Source organism: Oncorhynchus clarkii, chromosome 6 (assembly GCF_045791955.1).
Source record: "Oncorhynchus clarkii lewisi isolate Uvic-CL-2024 chromosome 6, UVic_Ocla_1.0, whole genome shotgun sequence".
In the NCBI taxonomy this organism is placed as follows: domain Eukaryota; kingdom Metazoa; phylum Chordata; class Actinopteri; order Salmoniformes; family Salmonidae; genus Oncorhynchus; species Oncorhynchus clarkii.
The window spans coordinates 79536967-79551793 of record NC_092152.1 but is presented as its reverse complement, the minus strand read 5'-3'; the positions used below and the strand labels follow the sequence as shown (position 1 = coordinate 79551793).

Below are 14827 nucleotides of genomic sequence, written 5' to 3'. Positions count from 1 at the left end.
TTATGGCTGACGCCTCGATCACACCGACAGCGTTATTGTGCTAAATGGTACACATTATCACCTCGATATGTGAGCAACAATAGTTCAACGTTCGCCTTCTGCTACCATTTCTGTCAAGCCGTCTACGCGTAGAGTGAGATGAAATACGTTTGATAAATCCAAGGTATGCAGCACACAGAACGCACTGCAACAACTGCCTCTGCAACACAATGCTGCAAGGCAAACGCAGCGTTCCATTGGAAATGAATGTACTTCTGGGGTACCAAAACGCTGTTGGAGAGAGATGGTGACTGTGTCCCCAATGGCACCTATTCCTTATGTAGTGCACTACTCCTGACCAGGGCCCATAGGGTGTCATTTGGAACACAATCACGGTGCCTTCATCCACCGTCTTATGTAAGCGTGAGAAAGCAAAAGAGGAAACACTGTTTATCTAAGAGGTCTATTTTAAGAGCTCCCGGATAACTGATGAGAATACCGTACCATCTTAGTACCTCAGAGACAACACTCCCAGGGCTTTGTTCTGACTGGGATCACAAGTATTTTTGTGCATCCCAAATGGCACCCTATTCCCTGTATAGTGCACTACATTTAACTAGGGCCCATAGGGCTCTGGTCAAGAGTTGTGCACTATGTAGGGAACAGTGTGCCAGTTGGGATGCAGCCTTTGAGACGTCTGTATTTATAAGATCATAAAAAGCACAGCAGTCTTCTGCTCTGCAATAACCATCATCTCCATGAAACAGAAACCTGGATCCAGACGACCACAAGAGAAGATCTACTGCTCGACAAAACCTGCCATGAAAGTAGTTATTCTACTCTAAATGGTACGTTTATTTCTGCTTTAGTTCTGTTTTTATGCATTATGATAAAACACTGCTCTTATTAGTGTCAATAAAACGAGTTGATCTTAATCAAGATCAGCTTTTTCCTGAACGCAGCGAACACTAGCCCTCTGAGCCAGCTGTCCTGCTGCCTTTGGGTTAGTGATTGGAAAAACAATCTGTGATGTGTGTGTGTGTGTGTGTGTGTGTGTGTGTGTGTGTGCTTGACTCTCATCAACTTCTCTCTTAATGAGAGCACAGTCTGACTAGCCATTTAGAATCAATCAGAGACTTTTCCTTGAACAATAACCAGGTTCCTGCCTCTTTTGCTCAAACACACACACACACACACACACACACACACACACACACACACACACACACACACACACACACACACACACACACACACACACACACACACACACACACACACACTCTCTCTCTCTCTCAGTTTCTCTCTCTCTCTCTTGTTACGACCATTCAATGTTAGTCACAGATATAACCATACACTACCCTGCAGACCATATTTTACAGGTTAGCTAGACTCATATCCTTGAGCATGTGTCCCAAGAGAAACAGACCAAGAAAAATAAATGTACCCGTTATAGCGCCATTGTGTGGTCGATGTCAATTTTCCTGCATATTTCCAGTCCTCACAGTGTTCGGAACATGTGTACCAAGTTCCATTACAATACCAATATCCGTGACTGATTTATAAGCATTTATGTGACAGACCACGCCCACGTGAATGTTAATTTGTCAGTTGCGGCAATGTTGTTTGACGTACTAACATGGATTATAATGTGCTTACAGACCTTGGTCTATAGATTTCAGATATCACGTTTGGTGAAGATCGAGTCATTCAGTGCCAGAGGAGAAGTGTTTAAAGTGTTTTTCATAAAATTAAAAATGGTGGAAAATCCATCATAATTAATTTTATGGGTTCTTGAGGCAAGTTTGTTCTGTGTGATGAGAGGGAAATATGTACAACATTTCATGACTCTAGGTCACACAGGATGCGGGGGCTGACCTTTCAAAGTTAGCATTTCCAATCGCTTGTTATAGAGCCACTATGTGGCCAATCCGCATGGATTTGCATGAGAGGGTGTGGCTCTTGGGCCTTTACCATGTTGCTAAGTTACACAATCCTGGGCCTTTTCATCTCACAGGAATTAGAATGTTTTCACTAAAACAGCAGAACAAGGAACATAATAATAACAATATGAAGTGGAACAAATACAAGAGAGTTTCACCAGCTTCACAGCTTGAACCCCAAATAATAAAAGATAAGAATACTAACAAAGTAAACAGCTCAGTAGAACAGAATAAACATGTTAACATCAGTATAATACAGGAAGGGATCATTTATAGTCCAATATTTACATGTGTTTTGGGGAAGGGGGGAAGTGTTTAAATGATGCAGCATAATAAGAGTCTGGTAGCAGCAGCTGTGGTGTGTATGTAGCATGAATCTATATATATATGTGTGTGTGTGTGTGTGTGTGTGTGTGTGTGTGTGTGTGTGTGTGTGTGTGTGTGTGTGTGTGTGTGTGCTAAGGTGCAGAGGTGCAGAGAATCAGAGCAGGTGGTCAGTCCAGTTTAAGTGTTCAGCAGTCCGATAGCTTGTAGAAACTGTCTCTGAGCCTGTTGCTATCTGTGTGGCATCATAGGGCTGTCTGTGTTGTATAATAGGGCTATCTGTGTGGCATCATAGGGCTGTCTGTGTTGTATGATAGGGCTGTCTGGGTGGCATCATAGGGCTGTCTGTGTGGCATCATAGGGCTGTCTGTGTGGTATCATAGGGCTGTCTGTGTGGCATCATAGCGCTGTCTGTGTGGCATCATAGGGCTGTCTGGGTGGCATCATAGGGCTGTCTGTGTTGTATGATAGGGCTATCTGTGTTGTATGATAGGGCTATCTGTGTGGCATCATAGGGCTGTCTGTGTTGTATGATAGGGCTATCTGTGTGGCATCATAGGGCTGTCTGTGTGGCATCATAGGGTTGTCTGGGTGGCATCATTTGGTTGTCTGGTTGGCATCATAGGGTTGTCTGTGTGGCATCATAGGGTTGTCTGTGTGGCATCATAGGGCTGTCTGTGTGGCATCATAGGGCTGTCTGTGTGGCATTATAGGGCTGTCTGAATGAACATGTCTTGCATGAGCTCAACTCTGGGGCCAGAGAGTCTACTGTGTTTCTGCAGTTGGAGAAACAACTTTACTCAGGTTACTGCTGAAGCCATTAGTAGTTGTTATGTCAGACCACAAACTCCAATTGTATTATTATTCAAGCCTCTCCACGATGCAGTAATCATCTAGATGTTTATTCTAAGTTTGATTCCACCATAGAAAACAGAAATGTATTTGCAATGTTTATCCTAACTTTAATTACAAAGATGAACCTCATTTCCAAGTTATTCTAATGTTGAATGAATTTTTTGTTTGTTTTTGGAAGCTGGGCTTCGCTCAAAAGGTATGTCTTCGTCCCAAATGGCTCTCTAATCTCTATTTAGTGCATTTTTGGCCCTGGTCAAAAGTAGTGCACTATATAGGGAATAGAGTACAATTTGGGACTAAACCTATGTCTCTGAAGGAATGCATGGCTGACACTTAAATGATTTCATAACAAGTTAAAAAAAAACACTAGCTGAGACCTTGCCAGTGATATTGGAACCACCTGCGTTCTGTGTATGTTAAAAACGACACAGTTCCATGGATTGTGACGGCAATTTGGGGCTTGGTTGGCTGATCCTTATCTTTAGGTCTGGCTCTGGGCACTGTGTGTGTCGGCCTGTCTGGGTCTGGGTACTGTGTGTGTCGGCCTGTCTTTCTCTGGGTACTGTGTGTGTCGGCCTGTCTGGTCTGTGTGTGTTGGCCTGTCTTTCTCTGGGTACTGTGTGTGTCGGCCTGTCTTTCTCTGGGTACTGTGTGTGTCGGCCTGTCTTTCTCTGGGTACTGTGTGTGTCGGCCTGTCTTTCTCTGGGTACTGTGTGTGTCGGCCTGTCTTTCTCTGGGTACTGCGTGTGTCGGCCTGTCTTTCTCTGGGTACTGTGTGTGTCGGCCTGTCTTTCTCTGGGTACTGTGTGTCAGCCTGTATCTGTCTCTGGCTACTGTGTGGGTCTGCCTGTATCTGTCTCTGGGTACTGTATGTGTCTGCCTGTATCTGTCTCTGGGTACTGTGTGTGTCTGCCTGTATCTGTCTCTGGGTACTGCGTGTGTCGGCCTGTCTTTCTCTGGGTACTGTGTGTCAGCCTGTATCTGTCTCTGGCTACTGTGTGGGTCTGCCTGTATCTGTCTCTGGGTACTGTGTGTGTCTGCCTGTATCTGTCTCTGGGTACTGTGTGTGTCGACCTGTCTTTCTCTGGGTAATGTGTGTGTCTGCCTGTATCTATCTCTGGGTACTGTGTGTGTCTGCCTGTATCTGTCTCTGGGTACTGTGTGTGTCGACCTGTCTTTCTCTGGGTACTGTGTGTGTCAGCCTGTCTGGGTCTGGGTACTGTGTGTCAGCCTGTATCTGTCTCTGGCTACTGTGTGGGTCTGCCTGTATCTGTCTCTGGGTACTGTGTGTGTCTGCCTGTATCTGTCTCTGTATCTGTCTCTGGGTACTGTGTGTGTCTGCCTGTATCTGTCTCTGGGTACTGTGTGTGCCAGCCTGTCTGGGTCTGGGTACTGTGTGTCTGCCTGTATCTGTCTCTGGATACTGTGTGTGTCTGCCTGTATCTGTCTCTGAGTACTGTGTGTGTCTGCCTGTATCTGTCTCTGGGTACTGTGTGTGTCTGCCTGTATCTGTCTCTGGGTACTGTGTGTGCCAGCCTGTCTGGGTCTGGGTACTGTGTGTCTGCCTGTATCTGTCTCTGGATACTGTGTGTGTCTGCCTGTATCTGTCTCTGGGTACTGTGTGTCTCTGCCTGTATCTGTCTCTGGGTACTGTGTGTGTCTGCCTGTATCTGTCTCTGGGTACTGTGTGTGTCTGCCTGTATCTGTCTCTGGGTACTGTGTGTGTCTGCCTGTATCTGTCTCTGGGTACTGTGTGTGTCTGCCTGTATCTGTCTCTGTATCTGTCTCTGGGTACTGTGTGTGTCTGCCTGTATCTGTCTCTGGGTACTGTGTGTGTCTGCCTGTATCTGTCTCTGGGTACTGTGTGTGTCTGCCTGTATCTGTCTTTGTCTGATGCTCTGAGAACCTGTCCTCTCTCAAATGACATTCACCTCTGCCAGAACACCTACATTCCCTCTCCAATTCATTTTGGTTTGTGTCCCAAATGACACCCTGTTCCCTATAGAGTGCACTTATTTTGACCAGCAAGTAGTGCACTACATAGGGAATAGGGTGCTATTTACGACACACCTTAGTGTGCAGCAGGCCTTGTCAGAAGGGAAACAAACAACCAGATGCTTAATAAGACAGTGAAGGAAAGGTTTCAGTTAGAGGGACACGGAGAGGAGAAAACAGTTAGGCTGTGCTTCCACCGTGTTTACCTCAGCTTCACATTTACTACAACAGGATGTTGTTACAGGAACAGAAACATCCGATTGGTCGCTAACAAACATCCTGGGTGACAGAGGATGTTTGCCTTCACTGGACAATGAGGAACGGTGGGAGGAGTATGTTAATGGGTTTACGGGTAAGAGAAGCACACACAAACTAATGCATGCATGCACGCACGCCGGCACGCACACACACACGGCCGTAACACATCTGGTCAAGAGGAACACCTATGTGAGAATGCTGTTCATTGACTAAGCTCAGCATTCAACACTATTGTTCCCTCCAAGCTTGACACCAAGCTCAAAGCCCTGGGTCTGAACACCACCCTCTGCAACTAGATCCTGGACTTCCTGACAAGCAGACCACAGGCTGTGAGGATTGGCAACAACATCTCCTCCACACTTACTCTTAACACAGGGGCCCCCCAGGGGTGTGTCCTCACTCCTTTGCTGTACTCCCTGTTCACCCATGACTGTGTGGCGACACCCACTCCATCATCAAGTTTGCTGACCACACCACGGTTGTAGGCCTGAGTCAGCCTATAGGGATGTGAGTGAACTGGCAGGACAACAAGCTCTCCCTCACTATCAGCAGAACAAAGGAGTTTATTGTCAACTTCAGGATGCAGATGAGGGAACACGCACCGATCCACATCAACTGCCTTCCTGAAGACAAACAATGTATACGAAATGCTTCAGTCTGGTTTTAGACCCCATCATAGCACTGAGACGGCACTTGTGAAGGTGGTAAATGACATTTTAATGGCATCGGACCGAGGCTCTGCATCTGTCCTCGTGCTCCTAGACCTTAGTGCTGCTTTTGATACCATCGATCACCACATTCTTTTGGAGAGATTGGAAACCCAAATTGGTCTACACGGACAAGTTCTGGCCTGGTTTAGATCTTATCTGTCGGAAAGATATCAGTTTGTCTCTGTGAATGGTTTGTCCTCTGACAAATCAACTGTAAATTTCGGTGTTCCTCAAGGTTCCGTTTTAGGACCACTATTGTTTTCACTATATATTTTACCTCTTGGGGATGTCATTCGAAAACATAATGTTAACTTTCACTGCTATGCGGATGACACACAGCTGTACATTTCAATTAAACATGGTGAAGCCCCAAAATTGCCCTTGCTAGAAGAATGTGTTTCAGACATAAGGAAGTGGATGGCTGCAAACTTTCTACTTTTAAACTCGGACAAAACAGAGATGCTTGTTCTAGGTCCCAAGAAACAAAGAGATCTTCTGTTGAATCTGACAATTAATCTTAATGGTTGTACAGTCGTCTCAAATAAAACTGTGAAGGACCTCGGCGTTACTCTGGACCCTGATCTCTCTTTTGAAGAACATATCAAGACCATTTCAAGGACAGCTTTTTTCCATCTACGTAACATTGCAAAAATCAGAAACTTTCTGTCCAAAAATGATGCAGAAAAATTAATCCATGCTTTTGTCACTTCCAGGTTAGACTACTGCAATGCTCTACTTTCCGGCTACCCGGATAAAGCACTAAATAAACTTCAGTTAGTGCTAAATACGGCTGCTCGAATCCTGACTAGAACCAAAAAATTTGATCATATTACTCCAGTGCTAGCCTCTCTACACTGGCTTCCTGTCAAAGCAAGGGCTGATTTCAAGGTTTTACTGCTAACCTACAAAGCATTACATGGGCTTGCTCCTACCTATCTCTCTGATTTGGTCCTGCCGTACATACCTACACGTACGCTACGGTCACAAGACGCAGGCCTCCTAATTGTCCCTAGAATTTTTAAGCAAACAGCTGGAGGCAGGGCTTTCTCCTATAGAGCTCCATTTTTATGGAACGGTCTGCCTACCCATGTCAGAGACGCAAACTCGGTCTCAACCTTTAAGTCTCTACTGAAGACTCATCTCTTCAGTGGGTCATATGATTGAGTGTAGTCTGGCCCAGGAGTGGGAGGGTGAACGGAAAGGCTCTGGAGCAACGAACCGCCCTTGCTGTCTCTGCCTGGCCGGTTCCCCTCTTTCCACTGGGATTCTCTGCCTCTAACCCTATTACAGGGGCTGAGTCACTGGCTTTACTGGGGCTCTCTCATGCCATCCCTGGAGGGGGTGCGTCACCTGAGTGGGTTGAGTCACTGATGTGGTCATCCTGTCTGGGTTGGCGCCCCCCCCCCCTTGGGTTGTGCCGTGGCGGAGGTCTTTGTGGGCTATACTCAGCCTTGTCTCAGGATGGTAAGTTGGTGGTTGAAGATATCCCTCTAGTGTTGTGGGGGCTGTGCTTTGGCAAAGTGGGTGGGGTTATATCCTTCCTGTTTGGCCCTGTCCGGGGGTGTCCTCGGATGGGGCCACAGTGTCTCCTGACCCCTCCTGTCTCAGCCTCCAGTATTTATGCTGCAGTAGTTTATGTGTCGGGGGGCTAGGGTCAGTTTGTTATATCTGGAGTACTTCTCCTGTCCTATTCGGTGTCCTGTGTGAATCTAAGTGTGCGTTCTCTAATTCTCTCCTTCTCTCTTTCTCTCTCTCGGAGGACCTGAGCCCTAGGACCATGCCCCAGGACTACCTGACATGATGACTCCTTGCTGTCCCCAGTCCACCTGGCTGTGCTGCTGCTCCAGTTTCAACTGACCTGAGCCATAGGACCATGCCCCAGGAATACCTGACATGATGACTCCTTGCTGTCCCCAGTCCACCTGACTGTGCTGCTGCTCCAGTTTCAACTATTCTGCCTTATTATAATTCGACCATGCTGGTCATTTATGAACATTTGAACATCTTGACCATGTTTTGTTATAATCTCCACCCGGCACAGCCAGAAGAGGACTGGCCACCCCACATAGCCTGGTTCCTCTCTAGGTTTCTTCCTAGGTTTTGGCCTTTCTAGGGAGTTTTTCCTAGCCACCGTGCTTCTACACCTGCATTGCTTGCTGTTTGGGGTTTTAGGCTGGGTTTCTGTACAGCACTTTGAGATATCAGCTGATGTACGAAGGGCTATATAAATAAATTTGATTTGATTTGATTTGAACGGCACTGCAGTAGAGAGAGTCAGCAGTTTTAGGTCCCTCCATGTCCACCTCACCAAAGACTTGACATGGACCAACAACACCACTGCTCTTGTCAAGAGGGCACAACAGGATCTTTACTTCTTAAGGCCGATGAAGAAATTCAGCGTGCCACCCCGGATCCTCTCCAAATACTACCACTGCACCACCGAGAGCATCCTGACCGGTTACCTCACAGCCTGGTATGGGAATGGCTCTGTCTACGACTGCAAGGCCCTCCAGCGGGGGGTGAAGATGGCCCAGTACATCACTGGGGTGTGTTCCCACCCATCCAGGACATCTACTTGAAATGGTGCCTGAGGAAGACAGTTTCTATCTACAGGTATGAACACTTGAACTGGACTGACCACTTTTTGCACCTTTGCACTTACATCACAATTGCTGCTAACAGACTTGTATTTACTAATGGTAATACTGCACAATTTAAACACTTGCCCCCCAATCCCCCCCTTCCCCAATACATGTGTAAATATTGTACTAGAATATGTGAATTCCTGTATTATACTTATGTTAAAATGTTTATTCTATTCCACTGAGCCATTTACTTTATGTTTGTAGTCTTATATTTTATTATTGGTTATTGTTGTTGCATTGTCGAGAAGCAACCTGAAAGTTAGCATTTCATTGTGTATCCGTTCATACAACTAATAAAACTTAAAACTTGAAAAACACACACGCACACACAAACAGGGGTATGCTAATGAGCGTGTATCTTTGCATGACAACAGAAGATGGTTCCTGGCAGTATCGATAATTAGTCAAACATAGAATGTTAATGAGTTGCTGTGATTAGAGGTTGACCGATTAATCAGAATGGCCGATTAATTAGGCCCGATTAATTGGGGCCGATTAATTAGGGCCGATTTCAAGTTTTCATAATAATCGGAAATCTGTATTTTTCCATGCCGATTTTGCGTTTTTTTTTTTTTACATCTTTATTTAATCTTTATTTAACTAGACAAGTCAGTTAAGAACACAGTGTTATTTTCAATGACGGCCTAGGAACAGTGGGTTAACTGCCTTGTTCAGGGGCAGAACGACAGATTTTTACCATGTCAGCTCTGGGATTCAATCTTGCAACCTTACAGTTAACTAGTCCAATACTCTAACCACCTGCCTTACATTGCACTCCACGAGGAGCCTGCCTGTTACGCGAATGCAGTAGAAGCCAAGGTAAGTTGCTAGCTAGCATTAACCTTATCTTATAAAAAACAATAAATCAATCAATCATAATCACTAGTTAACTACACATGGTTGATGATATTACTAGTTTATCTAGCGTGTCCTGCGTTGCATATAATCGATGCAACGCTGGGGGATGATTTAACAAAAGCACATTTGCGAAAAAAGCACAATCGTTGCACGACTGTACCTAACCATAAACATCAATGCCTTTCTTAAAATCAATACACTGAAGTATATATTTTTTAAACCTGCATATTTAGCTAAAAGAAATCCAGGTTAGCAGGCAATATTAACCAGGTGAAATTGTGTCACTTCTCTTGCGTTCATTACACGGAGAGTCAAGGTATATGCAACAGTTTGGGCAGCCTGGATCATTGCGAACTAATTTGCCAGAAATTTACGTAATTATGACATAACATTGAAGGTTGTACAATGTAACAGCAATATTTAGACTTAGGGATGCCACCCGTTAGATAAAATACCGAAAAGTTCCGTATTTCACTGAAACAATAAACTTTTTGTTTTCTAAATGATAGTTTCCAGATTTGACCATATTAATGAACAAAGGCTCGTATTTCTGTGTGTTATTATGTTATAATTAAGTCTATTATTTGATAGAGCAGTCTGACTGAGCGATGGTAGGCAGCAGCAGGCTCGTAAGCATTCATTCAAACAGCACTTTTGTGTGTTTTGCCAGCAGCTCTTCACAAGCACAGCGCTGTTTATGACTTCAAGCCTATCAGCCTAATGGCTGGTGTAACCGATGTGAAATGACTAGCTAGTTAGCGGGGTGCACGCGAATAGCGTTTCAAACGTCACTCGCTCTGAGACTTGGAGTAGTTATTCCCCTTGCTCTGCAAGGGCCGCGGCATTTGTGGAGTGATGGGTAACGCTGCTTCGAGTGTATCTGTCTGTATCTGTCTCTGGGTACTGTGTGTGTCTGCCTGTATCTGTCTTTGTCTGATGCTCTGAGAACCTGTCCTCTCTCAAATGACATTCACCTCTGCCAGAACACCTACATTCCCTCTCCAATTCATTTTGGTTTGTGTCCCAAATGACACCCTGTTCCCTATAGAGTGCACTTATTTTGACCAGCAAGTAGTGCACTACATAGGGAATAGGGTGCTATTTACGACACACGTTAGTGTGCAGCAGGCCTTGTCAGAAGGGAAACAAACAACCAGATGCTTAATAAGACAGTGAAGGAAAGGTTTCAGTTAGAGGGACACGGAGAGGAGAAAACAGTTAGGCTGTGCTTCCACCGTGTTTACCTCGGCTTCACATTTACTACAACAGGATGTTGTTACAGGAACAGAAACATCCGATTGGTCGCTAACAAACATCCTGGGTGACAGAGGATGTTTGCCTTCACTGGACAATGAGGAACGGTGGGAGGAGTATGTTAATGGGTTTACGGGTAAGAGAAGCACACACAAACTAATGCATGCATGCACGCACGCCGGCACGCACACACACACGGCCGTAACACATCTGGTCAAGAGGAACACCTATGTGAGAATGCTGTTCATTGACTAAGTTCAGCATTCAACACTATTGTTCCCTCCAAGCTTGACACCAAGCTCAAAGCCCTGGGTCTGAACACCACCCTCTGCAACTAGATCCTGGACTTCCTGACAAGCAGACCACAGGCTGTGAGGATTGGCAACAACATCTCCTCCACACTTACTCTTAACACAGGGGCCCCCCAGGGGTGTGTCCTCACTCCTTTGCTGTACTCCCTGTTCACCCATGACTGTGTGGCGACACCCACTCCATCATCAAGTTTGCTGACCACACCACGGTTGTAGGCCTGAGTCAGCCTATAGGGATGTGAGTGAACTGGCAGGACAACAAGCTCTCCCTCACTATCAGCAGAACAAAGGAGTTTATTGTCAACTTCAGGATGCAGATGAGGGAACACGCCCCGATCCACATCAACGGCACTGCAGTAGAGAGAGTCAGCAGTTTTAGGTCCCTCCATGTCCACCTCACCAAAGACTTGACATGGACCAACAACACCACTGCTCTTGTCAAGAGGGCACAACAGGATCTTTACTTCTTAAGGCCGATGAAGAAATTCAGCGTGCCACCCCGGATCCTCTCCAAATACTACCACTGCACCACCGAGAGCATCCTGACCGGTTACCTCACAGCCTGGTATGGGAATGGCTCTGTCTACGACTGCAAGGCCCTCCAGCGGGGGGTGAAGATGGCCCAGTACATCACTGGGGTGTGTTCCCACCCATCCAGGACATCTACTTGAAATGGTGCCTGAGGAAGACAGTTTCTATCTACAGGTATGGTGAACACTTGAACTGGACTGACCACTTTTTGCACCTTTGCACTTACATCACAATTGCTGCTAACAGACTTGTATTTACTAATGCTAATACTGCACAATTTAAACACTTGCCCCCCAATCCCCCCCTTCCCCAATACATGTGTAAATATTGTACTAGAATATTCCTGTATTATACTTATGCTAAAATGCTTATTTCTATTCCACTGAGCCATTTACTTTATGTTTGTAGTCTTATATTTTATTATTGGTTATTGTTGTTGCATTGTCGAGAAGCAACCTGAAAGTTAGCATTTCATTGTGTATCCTGTTCATACAACTAATAAAACTTGAAAAACACACACGCACACACAAACAGGGGTATGCTAATGAGCGTGTATCTTTGCATGACAACAGAAGATGGTTCCTGGCAGTATCGATAATTAGTCAAACATAGAATGTTAATGAGTTGCTGTGATTAGAGGTTGACCGATTAATCAGAATGGCCGATTAATTATGCCCGATTAATTGGGGCCGATTAATTAGGGCCGATTTCAAGTTTTCATAATAATCGGAAATCTGTATTTTTCCATGCCGATTTTGCGTTTTTTTTTTTTACATCTTTATTTAATCTTTATTTAACTAGACAAGTCAGTTAAGAACACAGTGTTATTTTCAATGACGGCCTAGGAACAGTGGGTTAACTGCCTTGTTCAGGGGCAGAACGACAGATTTTTACCATGTCAGCTCTGGGATTCAATCTTGCAACCTTACAGTTAACTAGTCCAATACTCTAACCACCTGCCTTACATTGCACTCCACGAGGAGCCTGCCTGTTACGCGAATGCAGTAGAAGCCAAGGTAAGTTGCTAGCTAGCATTAACCTTATCTTATAAAAAACAATAAATCAATCAATCATAATCACTAGTTAAATACACATGGTTGATGATATTACTAGTTTATCTAGCGTGTCCTGCGTTGCATATAATCGATGCAACGCTGGGGGATGATTTAACAAAAGCACACTTGCGAAAAAAGCACAATCGTTGCACGACTGTACCTAACCATAAACATCAATGCCTTTCTTAAAATCAATACACTGAAGTACATATTATTTAAACCTGCATATTTAGCTAAAAGAAATCCAGGTTAGCAGGCAATATTAACCAGGTGAAATTGTGTCACTTCTCTTGCGTTCATTACACGGAGAGTCAAGGTATATGCAACAGTTTGGGCAGCCTGGATCATTGCGAACTAATTTGCCAGAAATTTACGTAATTATGACATAACATTGAAGGTTGTACAATGTAACAGCAATATTTAGACTTAGGGATGCCACCCGTTAGATAAAATACCGAACAGTTCCGTATTTCACTGAAACAATAAACGTTTTGTTTTCTAAATGATAGTTTCCAGATTTGACCATATTAATGAACAAAGGCTCGTATTTCTGTGTGTTATTATGTTATAATTAAGTCTATTATTTGATAGAGCAGTCTGACTGAGCGATGGCAGGCACCAGCAGGCTCGTAAGCATTCATTCAAACAGCACTTTCGTGCGTTTTGCCAGCAGTTCTTCACAAGCACAGCGCTGTTTATGACTTCAAGCCTATCAGCCTAATGGCTGGTGTAACCGATGTGAAATGACTAGCTAGTTAGCGGGGTGCACGCGAATAGCGTTTCAAACGTCACTCGCTCTGAGACTTGGAGTAGTTATTCCCCTTGCTCTGCAAGGGCCGCGACATTTGTGGAGTGATGGGTAACGCTGCTTCGAGTGTGGCTGTTGTCGATGTGTTCCTGGTTTGAGCCCAGGTAGGGGCGAGGAGATGGACGGAAGCTATACTGTTACACTGGCAATACTAAAGGGCCTATAAGAACATCCAATAGTCAAAGGTATATGAAATACAAATGATATAGAGAGAAATAGTCCTATAAAAACTATATTAACTACAACCTAAAACCTCTTACCTTGGAATATTGAAGGTCTCATGTTAAAAGGAACTACCAGCTTTCATATGTTCTCTTGTTCTGAGCAAGGAACTCAAACGTTAGCTTTTTTACTTGGCACATATTGCACTTTTACTTTCTTCTCCAACACTTTGTTTTTGCATTATTTAAACCAAATTGAACATGTTTCATTATTTATTTGAGGCTAAATTTATTTTTATTGATGTATTATATTAAGTTAAAAATAAATGTTCATTCAGTATTGTTGTAATTGTCATTATTACAAATAAATAAATAAAAAAATCGGCCAATTAATAGGTATCGGCTTTTTTTGGGCCCTCCAATAATCGGTATCGGTGTTGAAAAACCATAATCGGTCGACCTCTAGTTGTGATTGGCCTGAACTTCAACCCAGCCAGTCAGCAGAGGATTGCCTAATGTGTGTTAGATTCTCACCTTGGGGGACACGGCTCGGGGTTGCAGATGCGGCCCATGACTGGAGGGCGGCTAGAGGGGTCACAGAGAGAATCGTCAACCTCCTCTCCTCCTCTCTCCCGGCTCACACACCTGACCACTGCTGTCTGTCTCCCTGGGGGAGAGGGGGAACAGAGTTAGAGAGAGAGAGGAGGAGGGGGGGCAGGCTGAGAGAGAGAGAGGGTGGGTGGTTTAGGTGGAGAATGACAAGGTGACCAAAAACAGAGAACAACAGAGAGGGGAGCTGAGAGAGGGCGAGTTGAGAGTGGGAGAGCTGAGAGAGGGTGAGCTGAGAGGGAGAGCTGAGAGAGGGCGAGCTGAGAGAGCGAGAGCTGAGAGAGGGAGAGCTGAGAGAGGGAGAGCTGAGAGAGGGAAAGCTGAGAGAGGGAAAGCTGAGAGAGGGAGAGCTGAGAGAGGGAGAGCTGAGAGAGGGAGAGCTGAGAGAGGGAGAGCTGAGAGAGGGAAAGCTGAGAGAGGGAAAGCAGAGAGAGGGAGAGCTGAGAGAGGGAGAGCTGAGAGAGGGAAAGCTGAGAGAGGGAAAGCTGAGAGTGGGAGAGCTGAGAGAGGGCGAGCTGAGAGGGAGAGCTG

At 45.1% G+C, this 14827-nt stretch overlaps 1 protein-coding gene across 1 annotated transcript in view; it reads right to left on the bottom strand.

Annotated features, from left to right (window-relative positions):
• The window catches only part of LOC139412450 (ADAMTS-like protein 3), a 203237-nt gene that overhangs the window by 45208 nt on the left and 143202 nt on the right, over nt 1-14827 (bottom strand). Inside the window, exon 15 of the mRNA XM_071159238.1 lies at nt 14222-14354. Coding sequence (XP_071015339.1) covers nt 14222-14354 — 133 coding nt within the window. The remainder of the gene's footprint in view (nt 1-14221; nt 14355-14827) is intronic.